A 17,313-nucleotide genomic window follows, 5' to 3' on the forward strand; every position below is an offset into this window, starting at 1 on the left:
GTCCCTATGGGGGTCACCCAGGGAAGTTGCTGAAGCCTCACTCCCCTTCGTTTGCCGTGTGCTTGTTGCCTGGGCCAGATCACTCCAGCTTCTTGCCTCCTGTGAGCTATGGGCCCTAACTGTGGCTACGTGGCTGCGGCTTTTGTGGTGTTGTGGCGTGGGCTTTGAGAGCCCCACACCGGCAGGTTTAGCAAAAGAAAGCTGGATCTATCTCCGCTTCGGGATCTGCCGCCCGTTTGGGCCTGGTACTCTCTAGCAGTCTCCTTACTTCCCACTCCGTTGCTCTCTCTCTAGCTGAAGATGGATTTCGGGTAGCACTCCTAGTTGACCGTTCTCCCCCGTCAGTAGCCACTGCGCGGGCGCTGTTAGACAGCAACAGCCCCACAGGTCTGCTCCTCACTGAGCCCTATGGAGTTCTGCTCTAACTGACTCACTGCCCCTCCTCTCCTGTTCTTGCCTACGCCACCTAGCAACCAGATTCTCTTACCACACCCCTTGAGAGGAGATGGAGGCTTTTGGCCCCCTCCACTATTCCAGTGAAGGTCAAGGCTTTTCCCCCTCCTGGGATCCCCAGGGGTCCTCTCATGGGTACATGTGTGAGAGCTGATTACTATGCGCCTGTGTACCACACCCCTGTCAGCCTTCTGGATTACCTGTATTGTACTGTCCCCAGCATGGGTGCAGTACTCAGTGGTGCCTGACCAGGTCAGGGGCGCCACAATGGTACTGTATCTATGCAGTAAGCATGGTTTTGCTCCCATATCTATATAGCAAGATCAGTTAAGTACCATATTTGAGTAGTAAGTTTAGTTATGGTACTATGTGTATGCAGAAAGATTGTTCTGTTCCCGTTTGTATGTAGGAGGCTTGGTTCTGTTGCTGTTTCTATGTAGATGACTGAGTAAGTACAATTGTGTTCTGCTCCCATATCTCTGTAGTAAGCTTGGTTCTGTTCCCATATCTCTGTAGTAAGCTCCGTTTTGCTCCCATATCCCTGTAGTAAGCTTGGTTCTGTTCCCATATCCCTGTAGTAAGCTCGGTTCTGCTCCCATATCTCTGTAGTAAGCTTGGTTCTGCTCCCTTATCTCTGTAGTAAGCTTAGTTCTGCTCCCTTATCTCTGTAGTAAGCTCAGTTCTGATCTTGTATCTCTGTAGTAAGCTTGGTTCTGCTCCCTTATCTCTGTAGTAAGCTTAGTTCTGCTCCCTTATCTCTGTAGTAAACTCGGTTCTGATCTTGTATCTCTGTAGTAAGCTTGGTTCTGCTCCCATATCTCTGTAGTAAGCTTGGTTCTGTTCCCATATCTTTGTAGTAAGCTTGGTTCTGCTCCCTTATCTCTGTAGTAAGCTTGGTTCTGTTCCCATATCTCTGCAGTAAGCTTGGTTCTGTTCCCATATCTCTGTAGTAAGCTTGGTTCTGCTCCCATATCCATGTAGTAAGCTTGGTTCTGCTCTCCCTTATCTCTGCAGTAAGCTTGGTTCTGCTCCCATATCTTTGTAGTAAGCTTCGTTCTGCTCTAGTATTTTTGTAGTAAGCTTGGTCCTGCTCCCATAACTCTATAGTAAGCTCGGTTCTGCTCTCGTATCTCTGTACTAAGCTAGATTCTGCTCCCATATCTCGATTCTGCTCCCATAAGCTCGCTTCAGTTCCCGTATCTATGTAGTCCTTTTGGTTCTGTTGCGGTATCTATGTACACAGTAATCTAGGCTCTGTTTCCATATATATGCAGTAAGCTAGGGTCTGTTTCCACCAGCCTGTTCATAAAGCCTGTTACCACTGCCGCTTTAATGCAGCGGCCAGAGATGAACAGTCTAATAGTGGGCTGCTGCAACTTGAGGCCCACTGCTTTGTGATTGCCCCCAAGGCTAAATTGTACCAGCCAGCCCCTGGTCTCATTCCTGCTTTTTTCACTGAAATCATAGACTTGAATGCCTTCATGTTGGGCACCCGAGTGTCTTCCCATTTCCCAAAATCATCCGGTACTAATTTGTTAATTGCCTTCCTATAAAATCGATCCCAGCGTGTGAGTGACATAGGCAGATTACCTTGGATGGTGGCTACCTGCTGTGATGGGAAGCTTCACTGAATGCTCTTATATCTTTTACATCTGCACAGTCTCAGCAAATTGAAGACTTTGAAAATCTACGAAAGACAGCAAAAGAAATGGACCTGTTTAATGCCAGTTGGGTTTTCTTCGGCCTTTACCTAGGACATATCCTTGCTGTGGAGTTTCTTGCCTGGGCTACCCTCTACTACCTTGGTACAGGATGGATACCAACCATAATCACCATCCTACTGCTTACTGTATCTCAGGTGAGTACTAAAAATTGCCCCAGCCATGAGTAACGGCCTTCTCTGCAGTGTATTGTACCACCTGTATTACTGTAAGGCAGCATAGTGCTTCACACTGTTATTTTAATCTTTCCTACACAGGCCCAGGCTGGATGGTTGCAGCATGATTTTGGACACCTATCCGTCTTCAAGAAATCAAAATGGAACCACATTGGCCATAAGTTTGTCATTGGCCATTTAAAGGTGATGTCATGTGGATGTCATAGTTAAACATTTCAGTTATAGCCTTTATAGCTTTGTTATGTATTTGCTTCATTTACCCTCTGGTGGCGCTGCAAGGAAATTGAACACTTACTACCAGGCTTTCTCACAAATTATGGCAATTATCATTAAAATATGTCAGAATGTCAGCACCCCATCTTGTCAACAAAGAACATAAGTATGAAGCGATAACTTCTAACATTCTGGTCATCACATTTTGACTATACGGCCTTAATTGTGTTTATGTCCTCTCCAAATATCTGAAGATAAAGAGGTTGTCCAATGTTCTGTCATCAGGCGCACACCACTCCTCTGCCTCCCAGCTTCCTGCTTGGAGGGGGACTGTGTGCTCCTGAAGATTGATAGTTTGGGTCAACAGCAGTGGTGGACTGAGCAGAAGAGGGCCCCTGTCCAAAACAGTATGAGGGCCCTTTACAGTCCAATAGTTCATTATAATGCACAATTCCCCTTGCTTTAGAGGAGGATGTTGAGTTGACCCCCCTTAACTTTTGGGCTCATTTGCACCTACAAAGGTTGCAGTAGTGGTATGTCCAACCTTGGTCAGCGGGGGCCACTGATATGAACTGTGAGCTCTGAGATGATGACAGTAGATGCAGCTTTGCCTCTGCAAGGTCAGGCGGGCACTGAATTTGGCTGAATCCAGCAATTCAACCAACTTCAGAGCAACGCTTACAAGCTTTATAGCAAAAAGCTTGCAAGAAAGCACACTTTCTGTAGGATAGTGGCCCCTCTCTTAGATTGCAGAGGTGGCTGGTAAACTTGACAAATATAAATGTTTAATAAGATGAGACAACATATTTAAGGTCAGCAGGAAAATGAATATTCATAGAAACAATCCCAAATGCCTCACAGCTTAAAAATACAGTTTTCTGTCTCCTCCTTAAAGGGGTTATCCGGCTTATTTTGACTTTTTTATTTTATTTTTTATTATTACCCTATTGGGCTACATTGGGGAAGGTAAGTAGATAGTGTGCACTTACCTGCCCTGCTGTCAGCCCCTCTCCCCTCGCTCAGAGTGGTCATGTGACTGCTCCTGCCACGATTTTGCTGCTTCCGGTCATTTCATGTCAACATGGGCAGGACAATGTTGACATGCAAATCTGGGAACAGCTTGTTGCTGCCCTGCTGGGCGGGTACAGTACGCGGAGTCCTCGTCCCATTCCCTGCACTCTCCCACACATTCCCTCGCACCCCGTACTCTCCCCGCAACCTCCCCCAGCACTGCTGTGAGGTCCGTGAGCTGAGGGGAGGGGCCTAGAGGTGACTGCCGCGGTATCACCACCAGCACCGGGCCCCCTGCTCGGGATCGCACATTCAAATGTATCGGCATTGCCGATACATTTGAAAGCACTGATGAGAGGGAGCGCAGCACTGCTTCTCATCACTGCCTGTGCAGTCTGTGTCCCGCTCCCTGCCAGCCCCGCGGCTGCCCGCATTGCAGTATCAGCAGCTTCTCACATAGCAGTGCGAGGAGCCGTGGGGATGACGAGCACTGCCGTCAGGAGGTTAGATGAGATCATAACCTGCTGTGATGATCTCCTGCCCTCCTGACGTCAGCGCTGTCACTACCTTCTATGCCCACCGCGTTCTCATGTCACGTCTCGTGGGCGGCCCGAGACTCTCACTAGCGGTGACGTCACGGGCTCCCGCGATTCTTCGCTGAGAACGCGGCGGGTATAGAAGGCGGTGACAGCGCTGACGTCAGGAGAGTAGGAGTTTGTCACAGCAGGTAATGATCTCATCTAACCTCCTGACAGCAGCGCTCGTCATCCCCTGCAGTGACCTCGGCTGACCTATTGATGTTAGCTCAGGTCACTGCATTACTCTCCCAGCTAATGGGGAACATTCTGTTCTTCATTGACTGGGACATTGACTATGGTATGGATCGTCGTGGGACCCCCTTATTGCATTACGTCAGACCCGGATTTGTTTTTCTTTTCAATAAATTGGTGAAAGAGGGAATGTTTTGGGGAGTATTTTTTCAAATAAAACTTTTTTTGTTGTCTATTTTTTTTTTTATTACTGACTGGGTTGGTGATGTCGGGTATCTGATAGACGCCGTGACATCACTAACATCAGGGCTTGATGCCAGGTGACATTACACATCTGGCAGCAACCCCATATATTACCCCGTTTGCCACCGCACCAGGGCAATGGAATGAGTTGGGGCGAAGTGCCAGGATTGGCACATCTAATGGATGCTCACTTCTTGGGCAGCTGAAGCCTGCTATTTTTAGGCTGGGGAGTGTCCAATAACTGTGGACCACCCTAGTCTGAGAATACCAGACCACAGCTGTCCGCTTTACCTTGGTTGGTGATCCAAATTGGGGGGGACCCCGTGTTTTTTGTTTTAAATTATTTATTTAATTTAAAATAACATCATGGGGTTCCCTCTGTATTGGATTACCAGTCTATCTCTCTGTCTCTATATCTATCTATTCATCTCTATATCTACTCATCTATTTATCTTTCTTGCTGCTTCCGTTATTTGCGGTCCGCAAAAAAAACGGGAGGCACACGGATGACACACGGATGACACATGGATGCATCTGTGAAAAAAATGGACCGTTTTTTGCGGACCGCAAAAACGGAACGGTCATGTGATTGTAGCCTACATGTTTTGGGTAGGGTTCGGTACAGAACGATGGTGAGGGGGGGTTGGTGCAGAACGATGGGGGGGTCGGTACAGAGCACCGCGTGTGTGTGTGTGGGGGGAGGGTTGCAGAGCCTGATGTGGTGTGGGGTGCAGAGCCCGATGTGTGTGTGTGTGTGTGTGGGGGGGGGGGGAGGTGGGGAACGGGAGGGGTGGGGGGTGCAGAGCCCGATGTGGGCTGTTATTTCCATTGCTAGAGTGATAACAGGTCAGGTGCTGGGGCAGATTGCTGACAGGGAATGTGTATGCAGAGGGCGAGCAGGAGCGGGGCTGGACAGTGAGGCCGGGCGGTGCCAGCTCTGACTGTGAGGTTTGGCAATGGAAGTTATCATGTTTGCTGGAGCTGAATGTAAACAAAGAGCTGCAGAGAATAAAGTCATAATTCAAGAGGAACAAAAGTTAGAAAACAAAAAATAACAATGTAGGGGTGTTTTATATGACAATACAGCACAGATAAACTCAATTTTTTTTGGTAAGCTAATGTCGGACAACTCCTTTAACCCTTTCTGTTCCTGCAAAACAGAAACTTGTTGATGTTCATGCTTTGAAGTAGAGATTAGCAATCCAATGTGCATTGCTCTGGTTCAGCATCCATTGCAGTCCTCTGTGGTTTCCAGTCTTCACTTCTGTGCATTGCTTCATAGGAGGCATATCCTATGTTCTTCTGGTGCATCATGGCATTGAAGGAAGGTGCGGACACCGCGCCCTGAGGGCTCTGCACTCCTTCACCAGAGAGAACCAGTGCTTGTAAACTGTCTTGAGTGGGGTGTGCGACACTTACTGTCTTCTTCAGGGCAGTGTCCACCAACCCGCAGCTGGTTGCCATCATTGTTGTGTTAGATAGACACAGGACACTGGAGAACTCTTGGCAAAACAACAGTAAATGGTTTATTAGATGTTCCATCTTCACGACCGAGATGGCCACACTTAAACAATTCTGCTGCAGCTTTCTTCCCGATAACTCAGTCTCGGAGAATCCCGCTATCTGGGACCTAGTTCTCCAGCTTTCGGGCATATGCCTTCCGATTACTTACTCTTCGGCTAACTGTGGTCATCTCCCTGCCTCAGATGGCTTCTCGTCACTTGACTTTCTTTGGCCCATCCCAGGTACTCTACTCCAACGGCCATCTAGTCCCTGGACTCTTCTAAGCCCGTCCCGAGGTGAGCTGTAGGCTCTCGACCCTTGTTAGATACCTCCGGGTTCCCTGACAGACCCAAGTTACAAGGTCTTGTCTTCACTTCAGGAACCCCACTGCAAAACTGGCACCCCACAAGGCCTGTCTTTCCAACCAACCCACTGGCCAACTATCACTCCTTGCTCTAAGCTCCCTCTATAACTAGGAAGTGGCTAATACTGCTACATCCGTAGAACCTTGATACATTATACATTAAACTACTTTATATTGGGATAATGCACATAAACCAGCATAAAACACAGTAGGAGTGGGGGTAACATGACCACTGCCTACAGCATCATGGACATCATGATATCGCAGGGCACAGTAAGCACCAGCTGTGCCCAGAATGCCATGCCGAGAAGTAAAGGCCGGCTGCCACAGAGGATCGGACTAGAGCGGCACAAAGCAAATAGCACATCTCTCCTTTTATGCTTATGTTATTCTAATGAAGCTGCAAACATTTTACGTTGACAAGACGGAGTTCTAGACATTTTCTTTTGGTTTCAATATTACATATTATAAACTTTTGTGACTGTGCAACTATCATCGATGAGGAATATACTACAAGTGCAAGGAGCTGGTAACACGTGGACTTTTCATATAAGGCTGTCTGAATGGTCCATGACATTAGTCCAACATTCATAAAGTAGGTTAGGGGAGATAACTGCGGATTATGACTTTGTCTTGCTTCCCGGCTCATTTGGCTTCATCTGCCTGCAGGGAGCATCGGCAAACTGGTGGAACCATCGGCATTTTCAGCATCACGCCAAGCCTAACATCTTCAGCAAGGATCCAGATGTCAACATGGTGCGAATTTTTGTGCTTGGGGACACACAGCCAGTGGAGGTATGAGACTTTTTCAACCATAAATAAAGTTCTAGCATTGTATATAATATCACAGTGATAAACTTCATATATATATATATATATATATATATATATATATATAAATATATATATATACCGTTGTACAATGACTATGTGACTTATTGCATGGAAAGTAGAGGTCTACTGTTGGTCTCAGCACATATTGACTGTAAATCCATTCCTTTTCTTTACAGTATGGCAAGAAGAAGATAAAGTTGCTGCCCTACAATCACCAACATCAGTACTTTTTTCTAAGTGAGTAATTGGATTTATAACGAGATTACTGGTTTACCTAGGACTAATGGTTAAAATACACAAGTGTCACAGGGAAAGCAAATCCTTTTTGCATGTCTTGTCCTACATTCCCTTAGAAAATGACCTTAGGAATCTCCACGCCTGGTAAAGAGAACACAAATGTTCATATTTCTCCTAGATTTTGAAACACAGCTAAAGCTGTAAGAAAATGGAAGGTTCAATTGGATAAAACTGTAAAATATATATTATTCTAAGTGATATTTATGATTAGTTATGCATAATAATATTTACTCCAGATAGTGACAAAATTGCTGCGGAATCTGATGGCGCTATCTAAAGAAGGACTATTACAGCATAGTACGACAGCAGCAGTAATGTGTCTTTTTCACCTACAGTTGGGCCTCCACTTTTGATACCGCTGTACTTCACAGTTCAGATCATGACGACAATGATATCTCGTAGGGACTGGGTGGTAAGTATTTTCTTTACTATAGAACATTACCAATTATAACTTGTATATTTAGGTGCCATGCGGCAAGAAAAGTGTAAAAGGCCTTTAAGTGATCTTAAAGATATGTGCATATAACGTCCTTCAAACTCTGGCAAGTCATTTTGACTTAGAAGTGCCAAAAGTGTTGTCACCCTTGAAATTGTTCCAGAAAATGAAGCAGTTCTTGCAGAACATTATTACAATTACACATTTTTGTTATACACATATTTATTTCCTTTGTGTATATTGGAAAAAACATAAAAAAAAAACCCAAAACAGAACAGAGAAAAAAAAAAGAAAATTGGACATGATTTCGCACGAAGCTTGAAAAATGGACTGAACAAATTTGTGTGCCACCCTCAACTTAATATTTGGTTGCATACCCTAATAAATAAATGACTGCAATCAATCGCTTCCTCTAACCATCAACAAACTTCTTACACCTCTCAAATGGAATTTTGGACTCTTCTTTTGCTATTTGCCCAGGTCTCATATTCGAAGGCTTCTTCTCCCAATGGAAATTTTGAGATCTCTCCATAGGTGTTCAATGGGATTTTCGATCCAGACTAACTGCTGCTACTTCGAAACTCTCCAGCGCTTTGCTTCCATCCATTTCTGGAGGCTTCTTGAAGTTTGTTTGGGGTCATTGTCCTGCTGGCCCATGGCATAGGACGCAAACCCAGCTTTCGGATACTGTGCACTACATTGCAAAATAAAATCCTTTCAGATTTCATGATACCTTGCACACAGTCAAGGGCCGCAGTGCCAAAGGCAGCAAAACAACTCCAAAACATCTTTGAACCTCCATCATATTTGACTGAAGGTACTTTGTTCTTTTTTTTGTAGGCCTGATTCTGGTTTTGTTAAACAGTAGAATGATGTGCTTTACCAAAAAGCTGTATCTTGCTCCCTTCTGTCCACAAGATGGTTTCCCAGAAGTATTTTAGTTACGTACATTTTGGCAAACTGCAGTCTAATGTTTTATGTCTGTGTCGGCAGTGGGATCCTTCTGGGTCTCCTGTTGTAGTGTTTTGTTTAATTCAAATGTCAACAGAAAGTTCACACTTAGGGGCACTTTGCACACTGCGACATCGCAGGTGCGATGTCGGTGGGGTCAAATTGAAAATGACGCACTTCCGGCATCGCATGCGACATCGCAGTGTGTAAAGGCTGGATGATACGATTAACGAGCGCAAAAGCGTCGTAATCGTATCATCGGTGCAGCGTCGGCGTAATCCATGATTACGCTGACGCGACGGTCCGATGTTGTTCCTCGCTCCTGCGACATCACACATCGCTGTGTGTGAAGTCGCAGGAGCGAGGAACGTCTCCTACCGGCCTCACTGCGGCTTCCGTAGGATATGCGGAAGGAAGGAGGTGGGCAGGATGTTTACATCCTGCTCATCTCCGCCCCTCCGCTCTGATTGGCTGCCTGCCGTGTGACGTCGCAGTGACGCCGCACGACCCGCCCCCTTAACAAGGAGGCGGGTCGCCGGCCACAGGGACGTCGCACGGCAGGTGAGTGTGTGTGTGAAGCTGGCGTAGCGATAACTTTCGCTACGCCAGCTATCACCACATATCGCTGCTGCGACGGGGGCGGGCACTATCGCACTCGGCATCGCAGCATCGGGCTGCGATGTCGTAGTGTGCAAAGCCCGCCTAAGAGTGATACACACTGATCTTGCAGGACAGCTTGAATTTCTTTGGAACTTTATTGGGGCTGGTTATCCACCATCTGGATTGTCCTGCCTTGCAACCTTTCACCATTTTTCTCTACCTCCATTCATGGGTTGTAAACCTTTTTATTATGTTGCGCACCGTAGACAAAGGAATATCAAGATCTCTACAGATGGGCTTGTACCCTTGAGATTATTGATATTTTTCAACAATTTTGGCTCTCAAGGTCTCAAACAGTCCTGTTTTCCTCTTTCTGTTCTCCATGTTTAGTATGGCACACACAGACATTTATTGCAAACATTGAGTCACCTTCTCCCCTTTTTATCTGGTTTCAGATGTGATTTTCATATTGCCCATAATGTTACTTGCCACAAGTGATGTTAAATGAGCATCAAATGCTTGAAACAAAGTTGTATACCCACAATGTTGGAAAGGTGCCAACAATGTTGACCTGCCGATTTTTATTTTTGGGGTTTTGTATGAAATATATATATCCAATTTGCCTTTTTTCCTCTGTATTTTTGTGTTGTTCCAATACACACAAAGGAAATAAAACGTGAATAAAAAAACATCTGTAATTGCAATAATGTTCTGGGAAGAACACTTAATTTTCTAGAACAATTTCAAGAGTGCCAACACTTCGGCTATGAGTGTATATTTAATCTCTTGAGCATTTTTAGGACACGTTTCAGGCAGGTTTCAAAGTGAATCCAGCAGAAAAAGACGTGAACATAAGAAAACAGCAGTGAAAAATAGGCATGGCGATTTAGACACATTTATGACTTTTTCAAAACTTGTTAGGTGGCTCAAAAACTAAGGAAAGTAAGAAAAAATCCATCAGATGGATAAAGTGAAAAAAAGAAGCTTTTATTTAAATAATCTAACATACATTAGTGTGTTAGTCAGTGACATTTCGTTCTAATTGACCGTTATCAAACTCACGGAATTGGTGGTCAGTGGGATTACAGAGAAATGATTTGCGCTAGTGCGATTGCGACATCAAGAACTAAGGAAACATCTTTAAAGATATTTAAGGATACAATCATTTATCAACTCCCGTGGAACATTTTGATAAATTTATCATGAGTAACAATAATAGACTCCAGAAAAACTGACTTAAAAAATGGCGCACTTAATTCCCTCTGTCCATTTGAAGAATATAATGATTTTTTTTTTTTGCATTTTTTTGTATTATATTGACCATGTTGTGGACAGTCATTTTTATTTAGGCCCAGGGACTGTTCTTGTCCAACTCAATTGTATTCAGTTCAGATCAGACCAAAGGCAGACACCATTGTTGCAACCAGTACCGCCACATAGGTGCCCAATAACTAAGGAAGCCCACTTCTACCTCCAAAGCAGGTGGAACTGCAAAGGGCCCATATACTGTTCTTGCACAGATCATAAAAGGACTGTCTGGCTAACTCATAGGGTAACACAATCATATTAATGGTTGGGGGGGGGGGGGTAAAAGCTTCTGATAGTTTTCCTTTAAGCCTTTCACCAAATTTTTCATGTTGAACACGACACACGATGCAATGGTGGCTGTACAGTGAAATAACAATGGTTTTTTCTTGTTTTTTTATTTCAAGTCTCTGTTGTGGAGGTATTAGCAGTCAAAGTATTTTACACCTAATAAGTTAATATTCGGCAAGTCCAAGTGGACGTTATCAGAGAGTTGGCATGTACTTCTTCCCCATGACTGAGGTTGACCAATCATAAGTAGTCAGCAATGCTCAGAAGAGAGAAGAACAAGCCCCACAATAGCTTTGAGTAGTTTTCTTATAGTGAGACATATAATGACAGACAGCTCTGATCTCACTGCAGAACAATTACAAGTTGCTGTGAGCACAAGATATCTAAGTGTCATTACTAAAACCTTTGAGCTTTCAACTCCTGGCAGTCCATGGTGGCAGTAAAGGAAATACAGCTGAACTGGCATGAGAGGAGAGTTGATAGAAGGGTTTGTAAGGTGACACAGCCATACTCCGCTGCACTGCCCATCACCCACCCTGACTCCTAAGAGATGAAATCTCAAAGGTGTAATTCATCTCATTTATGTGTGTTGTGCTCATTTTTTACTTGTGTCGTGTATTTCTTCCCCATGTTTAAGGTTGACCAATCATAAGCAAGCAGGAATGCTCAGAAAAAAGAACAAGACCCAAAATAGCTTTGAATAGTTTTCTTATTGTGAGACATATAATGACAGACAGTCCTGATCTCACTGCAGAACAATGACAAGTTGCTGTGAGCACAACAAACCTGAGTGTCTTTGCTAAAACTTTTTGAGCTTTCAACTCCTGGCAGTCTATGTGAGAGGAGGGTCAATACAGCTGCACTGGAGTTGATAGGATTTGTAATGTGATACAGCTAAACTAAGCTGCACTATCCCTCCCCCACTCTGACTCTTAGGGTCCCGTCACACGTAGTGACGCACCAACGATCCCACCAGCGATCCGACCTGGCAGGGATCGTTGGTGCGTCGCTACATGGTCGCTGGTGAGCTGTCAATCAGGCAGATCTCACCAGTGACCAGCCATCAGCCACCAGCGACTCGTGTAACGATGCTATGCTTGGTAACCAGGGTAAATATCGGGTAACTATACAAAGCGCTTTGCTTGGATACCCGATATTTACCCTGGTTACCAGCGTACGCCACTTACAGGCTGCCAGCGCTGGCTCCCTGTATACGTAGCTAGAGTACACATCTGGTTACTAAGCAAAGCGCTTTGCTTAGTTACCCAATATTTACCCTGGTTACCAGCGTACGCAGTATGCTTACACAGTCGGTGCTGGTTGGTCTCCCGCAGTCAAACACGCCGATGCGTGTTTCACAGCAGGAGACCAACGAGCAAAAAATGAACCAGAACAGTGTGTAATGATCAGCGATTTCACAGCAGGGGCCAGGTCGCTGCTTAGTGTCACACACAGCGAGATCGCTGATGAGGTCACTGGTACGTCACAAAACCTGTGACTCAGCAGCGATCTCGCTATATGAGAAGTACCCCTTAGGACAGGGGTGGGGAACCTTTTTACTGCCGGGGGCCATTTGGAATTTCCTACTAACCTTTGGGGGCCGCACAACATTATCAACCTGAAAAATAACCCTGCTATATTTGGTCAAACGATTAACTCACCCCTATTGTGGTGGCCGGAGCTGCTTCTCTTTGGTGCGATTGTAATGTTCGGTGATATTGATCATCTTGTTTCTCACAGCTGCTTTTCCAGGTTTGTCTCTGTCTGGAGATGCTGGGGGCATACACATCACAGGAGGGGCCAGGGCGCATAACTTACAGGAGACACTGGGAGTACACATCACAGGAGGGGCTGGGGCATATACATCACAGGAGGGGCTGGGGCATATACATCACAGGAGGGGCTGGGGCATATACATCACAGAAGGGGCTGGGGCATATACATCACAAGAGGGGCTGGGGCATATACATCACAGGAGGGGCTGGGGCATATACATCACAGGAGGGGCTGGGGCATATACATCACAGGAGGGGCTGGGGCATATACATCACAGGAGGAGCTGGGGCATATACATCACAGGAGGGGCTGGGGCATATACATCAGTAGGGGGCATGGACAGCCCTGGCGGTGGCACAGACATGACTGGGGACACGCACAGCACTGGGTGGCAGCACGCACTGCACTGGGTGGCAGCACGGACTGCACTGGGTGGCAGCATTAGGGAGACAGACAGGTCTGGGGGAACATAGACATCAATAGGAGAGCACGGACTGGGGAGCATAGAAAGCAGTGGGAGGGTACAGACAGCAGTAGCGAGTTAAGAGCACTGAGGGGTGGCACACAGCACTGGGGAGCATGGACAGCATAAGGGGGACACAGGCAGCACTCACCGTGGCATGGACAGCACTGGTGGCAGCATGGACAGCATTAGGTGGTGCGGACAGCACTGGTGGGGGGGCATAGACATCACCCAGGGGGTACAGACAGCACTAGGGGGGGCACGGACAGCAGTGAGGGGTTACACCGCGCTGAGGGGGTACACAGCACTGGGGTGTACACAGCATTAGGGGGTACACACAGCACTAGGGGGTACACACAGCACCTGGGGGTACACAGCACTGGGGGGTACACACTGTACTAGGAGGTACACAGCATGAGGGGGTACACACAGCACGAGGGGGTACACAGCACGAGGGGGTACACAGCACGAGGGGGTACACAGCACGAGGTGGTACACACAGCATTAAGGGGTACACAGCATTAGGGGGTACACACAGCATTAAGGGGTACACACAGCATTAGGGGGTACTCACTGTACTAGGGGGTACTCGCTGCACTAGGTGGTACACACTGCACTAGGGGGCACATAGCACGAGGGGGTACACACAGCACTGGGGTGTACACAGCACTAGGGGGTACACACAGCACTAGGGGGTACACACAGCACCTGGGGGTACACAGCACTGGGGGGTACACACTGTACTAGGAGGTACACAGCATGAGGGGGTACACACAGCACGAGGGGGTACACAGCACGAGGGGGTACACAGCACGAGGGGGTACACAGCACGAGGGGGTACACACAGCATTAAGGGGTACACACAGCATTAAGGGGTACACACAGCATTAGGGGGTACACACAGCATTAGGGGGTACTCACTGTACTAGGGGGTACACACTGTACTAGGGGGTACACACTGCACTAGGGGGTACATACAGCACAAGGGGGTACACACAGCATTGGGGGGTACATACAGCACGAGGGGGTACACACAGCATTGGGGGGTACATACAGCATTGGGGGGTACACACAGTACGAGGGTGTACACAGCACTGAGCGGGGGGGGGGCAGCGATGGGTTGAGTACTCGCAGTGAGGGGGAGGGAGAGTCACACACACACAGCACAGTTTCGGGAGGCTGGTAAACCTGCTGCAGCTCTTCTGTGTGACTTTATCGCAGCTTGCTGCTTACCCGCCCACCAGAGCACACAGGCCGGGGATAAGCCTAGAATGTATGGGCTGCAGTCAGGTCCTGGAAGTCAGGATCTGGAGAGAGCCCGTACATTCTAGCATCTACCCACAGGGCATCAGGCTGTGGGATTTAAAGGGCCGGCAGCCGGGAAAAGCGCGGCTGCCACCAAAGCACAATGGTCCCCGGGAATGTGCCCGGGGGCCGCATAAAAAGTCGTCACGGGCCGTATACGGCCCGCGGGCCGGAGGTTCCCCACCCCTGCCTTAGGAGATGAAATGTCAAAGGTGTAACTAATCTCACTTATGTCTGTTGTGTTCACTTGTAATGGCTCTACAGTGAGAGCAGAGCAGGCTGTCATTTCATCTCACACAGGAGTAGCCTGTTCTGAGTTTTTTATGGGTGTGGTCTTTTTCTCCTGTGTGTTGCGGTCTGCTAATGATTGTGCAAACTCATACAGGGGAGAAGGAATTTCACGCCACTAGTGAAAACTCTCTGATAATACCCATTTGGAATTAATGAAAGCTAACTCATTATGTGCCAAATATTTTGATTACTAATAGTTCTATAAATTCAACTGGTCAAATTAAAAGCAAAACAGAAATGTTGTATTCTGCTTTGAAGCTAATACATCTTGTGTCAAGTTCGACATGAAAAATTTTGTGAAAGTCCTATTTCAGAAAAATAGATCTACTTTCCTAGACTGATTTTGACCAATGCATGGCTCTCTACAGAAGTTAATCATATTAGGTAAAGTCTTAATAATATGTATTTCATTTGTTTTGCAGGATTTGGTTTGGTCCCTTTCTTATTACATTCGTTACTTCTATTCATTTGTTCCTTTCTATGGAATTTTGGGATCCATCGCCTTGCTCAATGCTGTAAGGTATGCAGATTGTATGACCTTGCACATGTCATGGGTCCCCATCATATCTGTTTGTGTTTAATGAACTAATTACCGTTATCAGTGAAACTTTCCCAACTTTGTCTAGTGCAAGGCTATAAAATATGATAAGAAGTAGCAAATGATAAGAGCCAGAAACGGTCACATCGTATGATCTTTGAAGGGAATGAGTCTCATAGCCTGAGTAATTAAAGCTCTGCTTTCTGAGAACTTTTCAAAGTCCTGAAAAGTTTTTTAAGTTTGTAGTTACTAAGTTACCAATGCTATCAAAAGTCCGATAGTTGATATGACAGCTAATATCCAATGAATAGTTAATAAAGTTTGTCAATTAGCTTCATTCATTCTATTTCGAATATATAAGACTTGAACTTTTGATTTGGGTCTGCCAAGTCGTTACATTTTGCAGTCCGGCAGTTCTACATAGCCAACAGGCGTGAGCAGGTGCTAGCTGGTCACACAATACAACTACAAAACACATACAGCTGCACTCTAGAATGCTAACAATGAATAAGGGAACTCTGGTATTGCATTACTACTATGTGAATATTTTTATAAAAAAGAGATATGCAGCTCATGTATTGGCCAATGCATGTGAGCCTGGTAATCAACGGCAAGGTGATCTCAATATACCGGGACCCTAACTTAAATGCCTCTATCTGGGTTAAAAACCTACATGTCTGGGCAGAAAGGATCCAGCTATAAAGGAGGATACCGGGAATTTCTATCCGACAGAGCACTCTGCCCTATAATCATGCTATGCCCATCCTCCTTTATAGCTGGATCCTTTCTGCCAAGACATGTAGGTTTTTAACCCAGAGAGAGACATTTACGTTCGGTTCCCAGCATACAGAGATCACTTTGCCGCTGGTGTCCGGTTTCACATGCATTGACCAATACAAAAGCTAAGTGTAACACCTGACTGGAACCACAGACTCAGACTGGCTGTGATGGACTGGCTAGAGGAAAGCCACTCACAAAGCAGGACCCCAAGAACCTGACACCCTTTAACCCCTAAACAGGGATTTGGAATTACACAGGGCCCGGGAGATCACTACCTGTGATAGTCTGCAGTCCGATGAGAGTAGTAGCCAGGCAGAGTCAAACCGGGAAATGCAAAACAGGGACAGAATCAGGCAGGCACAGATGTAATCGGAAAACAAAACAGAGGTCAAATCCGGATCGGGCAGCGAAGTACAAATACGGCAGGCAGGAGAGTAGTCAGAGAGCAGGCCGGGGTCAAAGCAGAAATCAATAATCAGAGTAAGTAAAACCAGAGTCTAGCAGGAATATAATGTATATCTGGCAATGGCCAGCAGACAGAAGGGGGGATAAAGAGGGTGTGGTGTCTTCCAAATGGCTGTAGCTGAATAGTGGCAACCTCAGCTGGAAGACACACGCCACCTACAGTCAGCCATTGGTACTGCAGGTGTCAGGAAAACCCAGCCTAGTGGATGAGCAGAGCCTGTGCCTACCAGAGCCACTGGCATCGACTCCTCCCCCATCATCAGCACAATCCACAACGGGAATACGGCGGTGCCTGGTGACTGAAGCAGAAGTCGCAGAAGAGGACTCTGGTGAGGACGTGACACTAAGTATCTCTGTTTTTTCATATATTCCTATAGCAGTAATGCAATACCAGAGTTCCCTTATTCATTATTCGCATCCTAGAGTGCAGCTGTATGTGTTTTGTAGTTCTACACAACCATTATGAGTCAATAGTTCCACTTTACCTACTGCTAGAAAGTTATGGCCATCAGTGCTTCTTCCTGGAC

The 17,313-nt window shown here is 46.2% G+C and overlaps 1 protein-coding gene across 4 annotated transcripts in view; it reads left to right on the forward strand.

The window, feature by feature from the left end:
• FADS2 (fatty acid desaturase 2) overlaps positions 1-17,313 on the forward strand; it is a 72,593-nt gene that overhangs the window by 45,066 nt on the left and 10,214 nt on the right. For all 4 annotated transcript variants that reach the window (XM_075325214.1, XM_075325215.1, XM_075325217.1 and 1 more), the window contains exons 4-9: positions 2,114-2,311; positions 2,432-2,533; positions 7,124-7,249; positions 7,465-7,525; positions 7,921-7,997; positions 15,426-15,523. In XM_075325214.1, the coding sequence (XP_075181329.1) occupies positions 2,114-2,311; positions 2,432-2,533; positions 7,124-7,249; positions 7,465-7,525; positions 7,921-7,997; positions 15,426-15,523 (662 nt within the window). The remainder of the gene's footprint in view (positions 1-2,113; positions 2,312-2,431; positions 2,534-7,123; positions 7,250-7,464; positions 7,526-7,920; positions 7,998-15,425; positions 15,524-17,313) is intronic.

This window comes from Anomaloglossus baeobatrachus, chromosome 10 (assembly GCF_048569485.1).
Source record: "Anomaloglossus baeobatrachus isolate aAnoBae1 chromosome 10, aAnoBae1.hap1, whole genome shotgun sequence".
NCBI classification, from domain to species: domain Eukaryota; kingdom Metazoa; phylum Chordata; class Amphibia; order Anura; family Aromobatidae; genus Anomaloglossus; species Anomaloglossus baeobatrachus.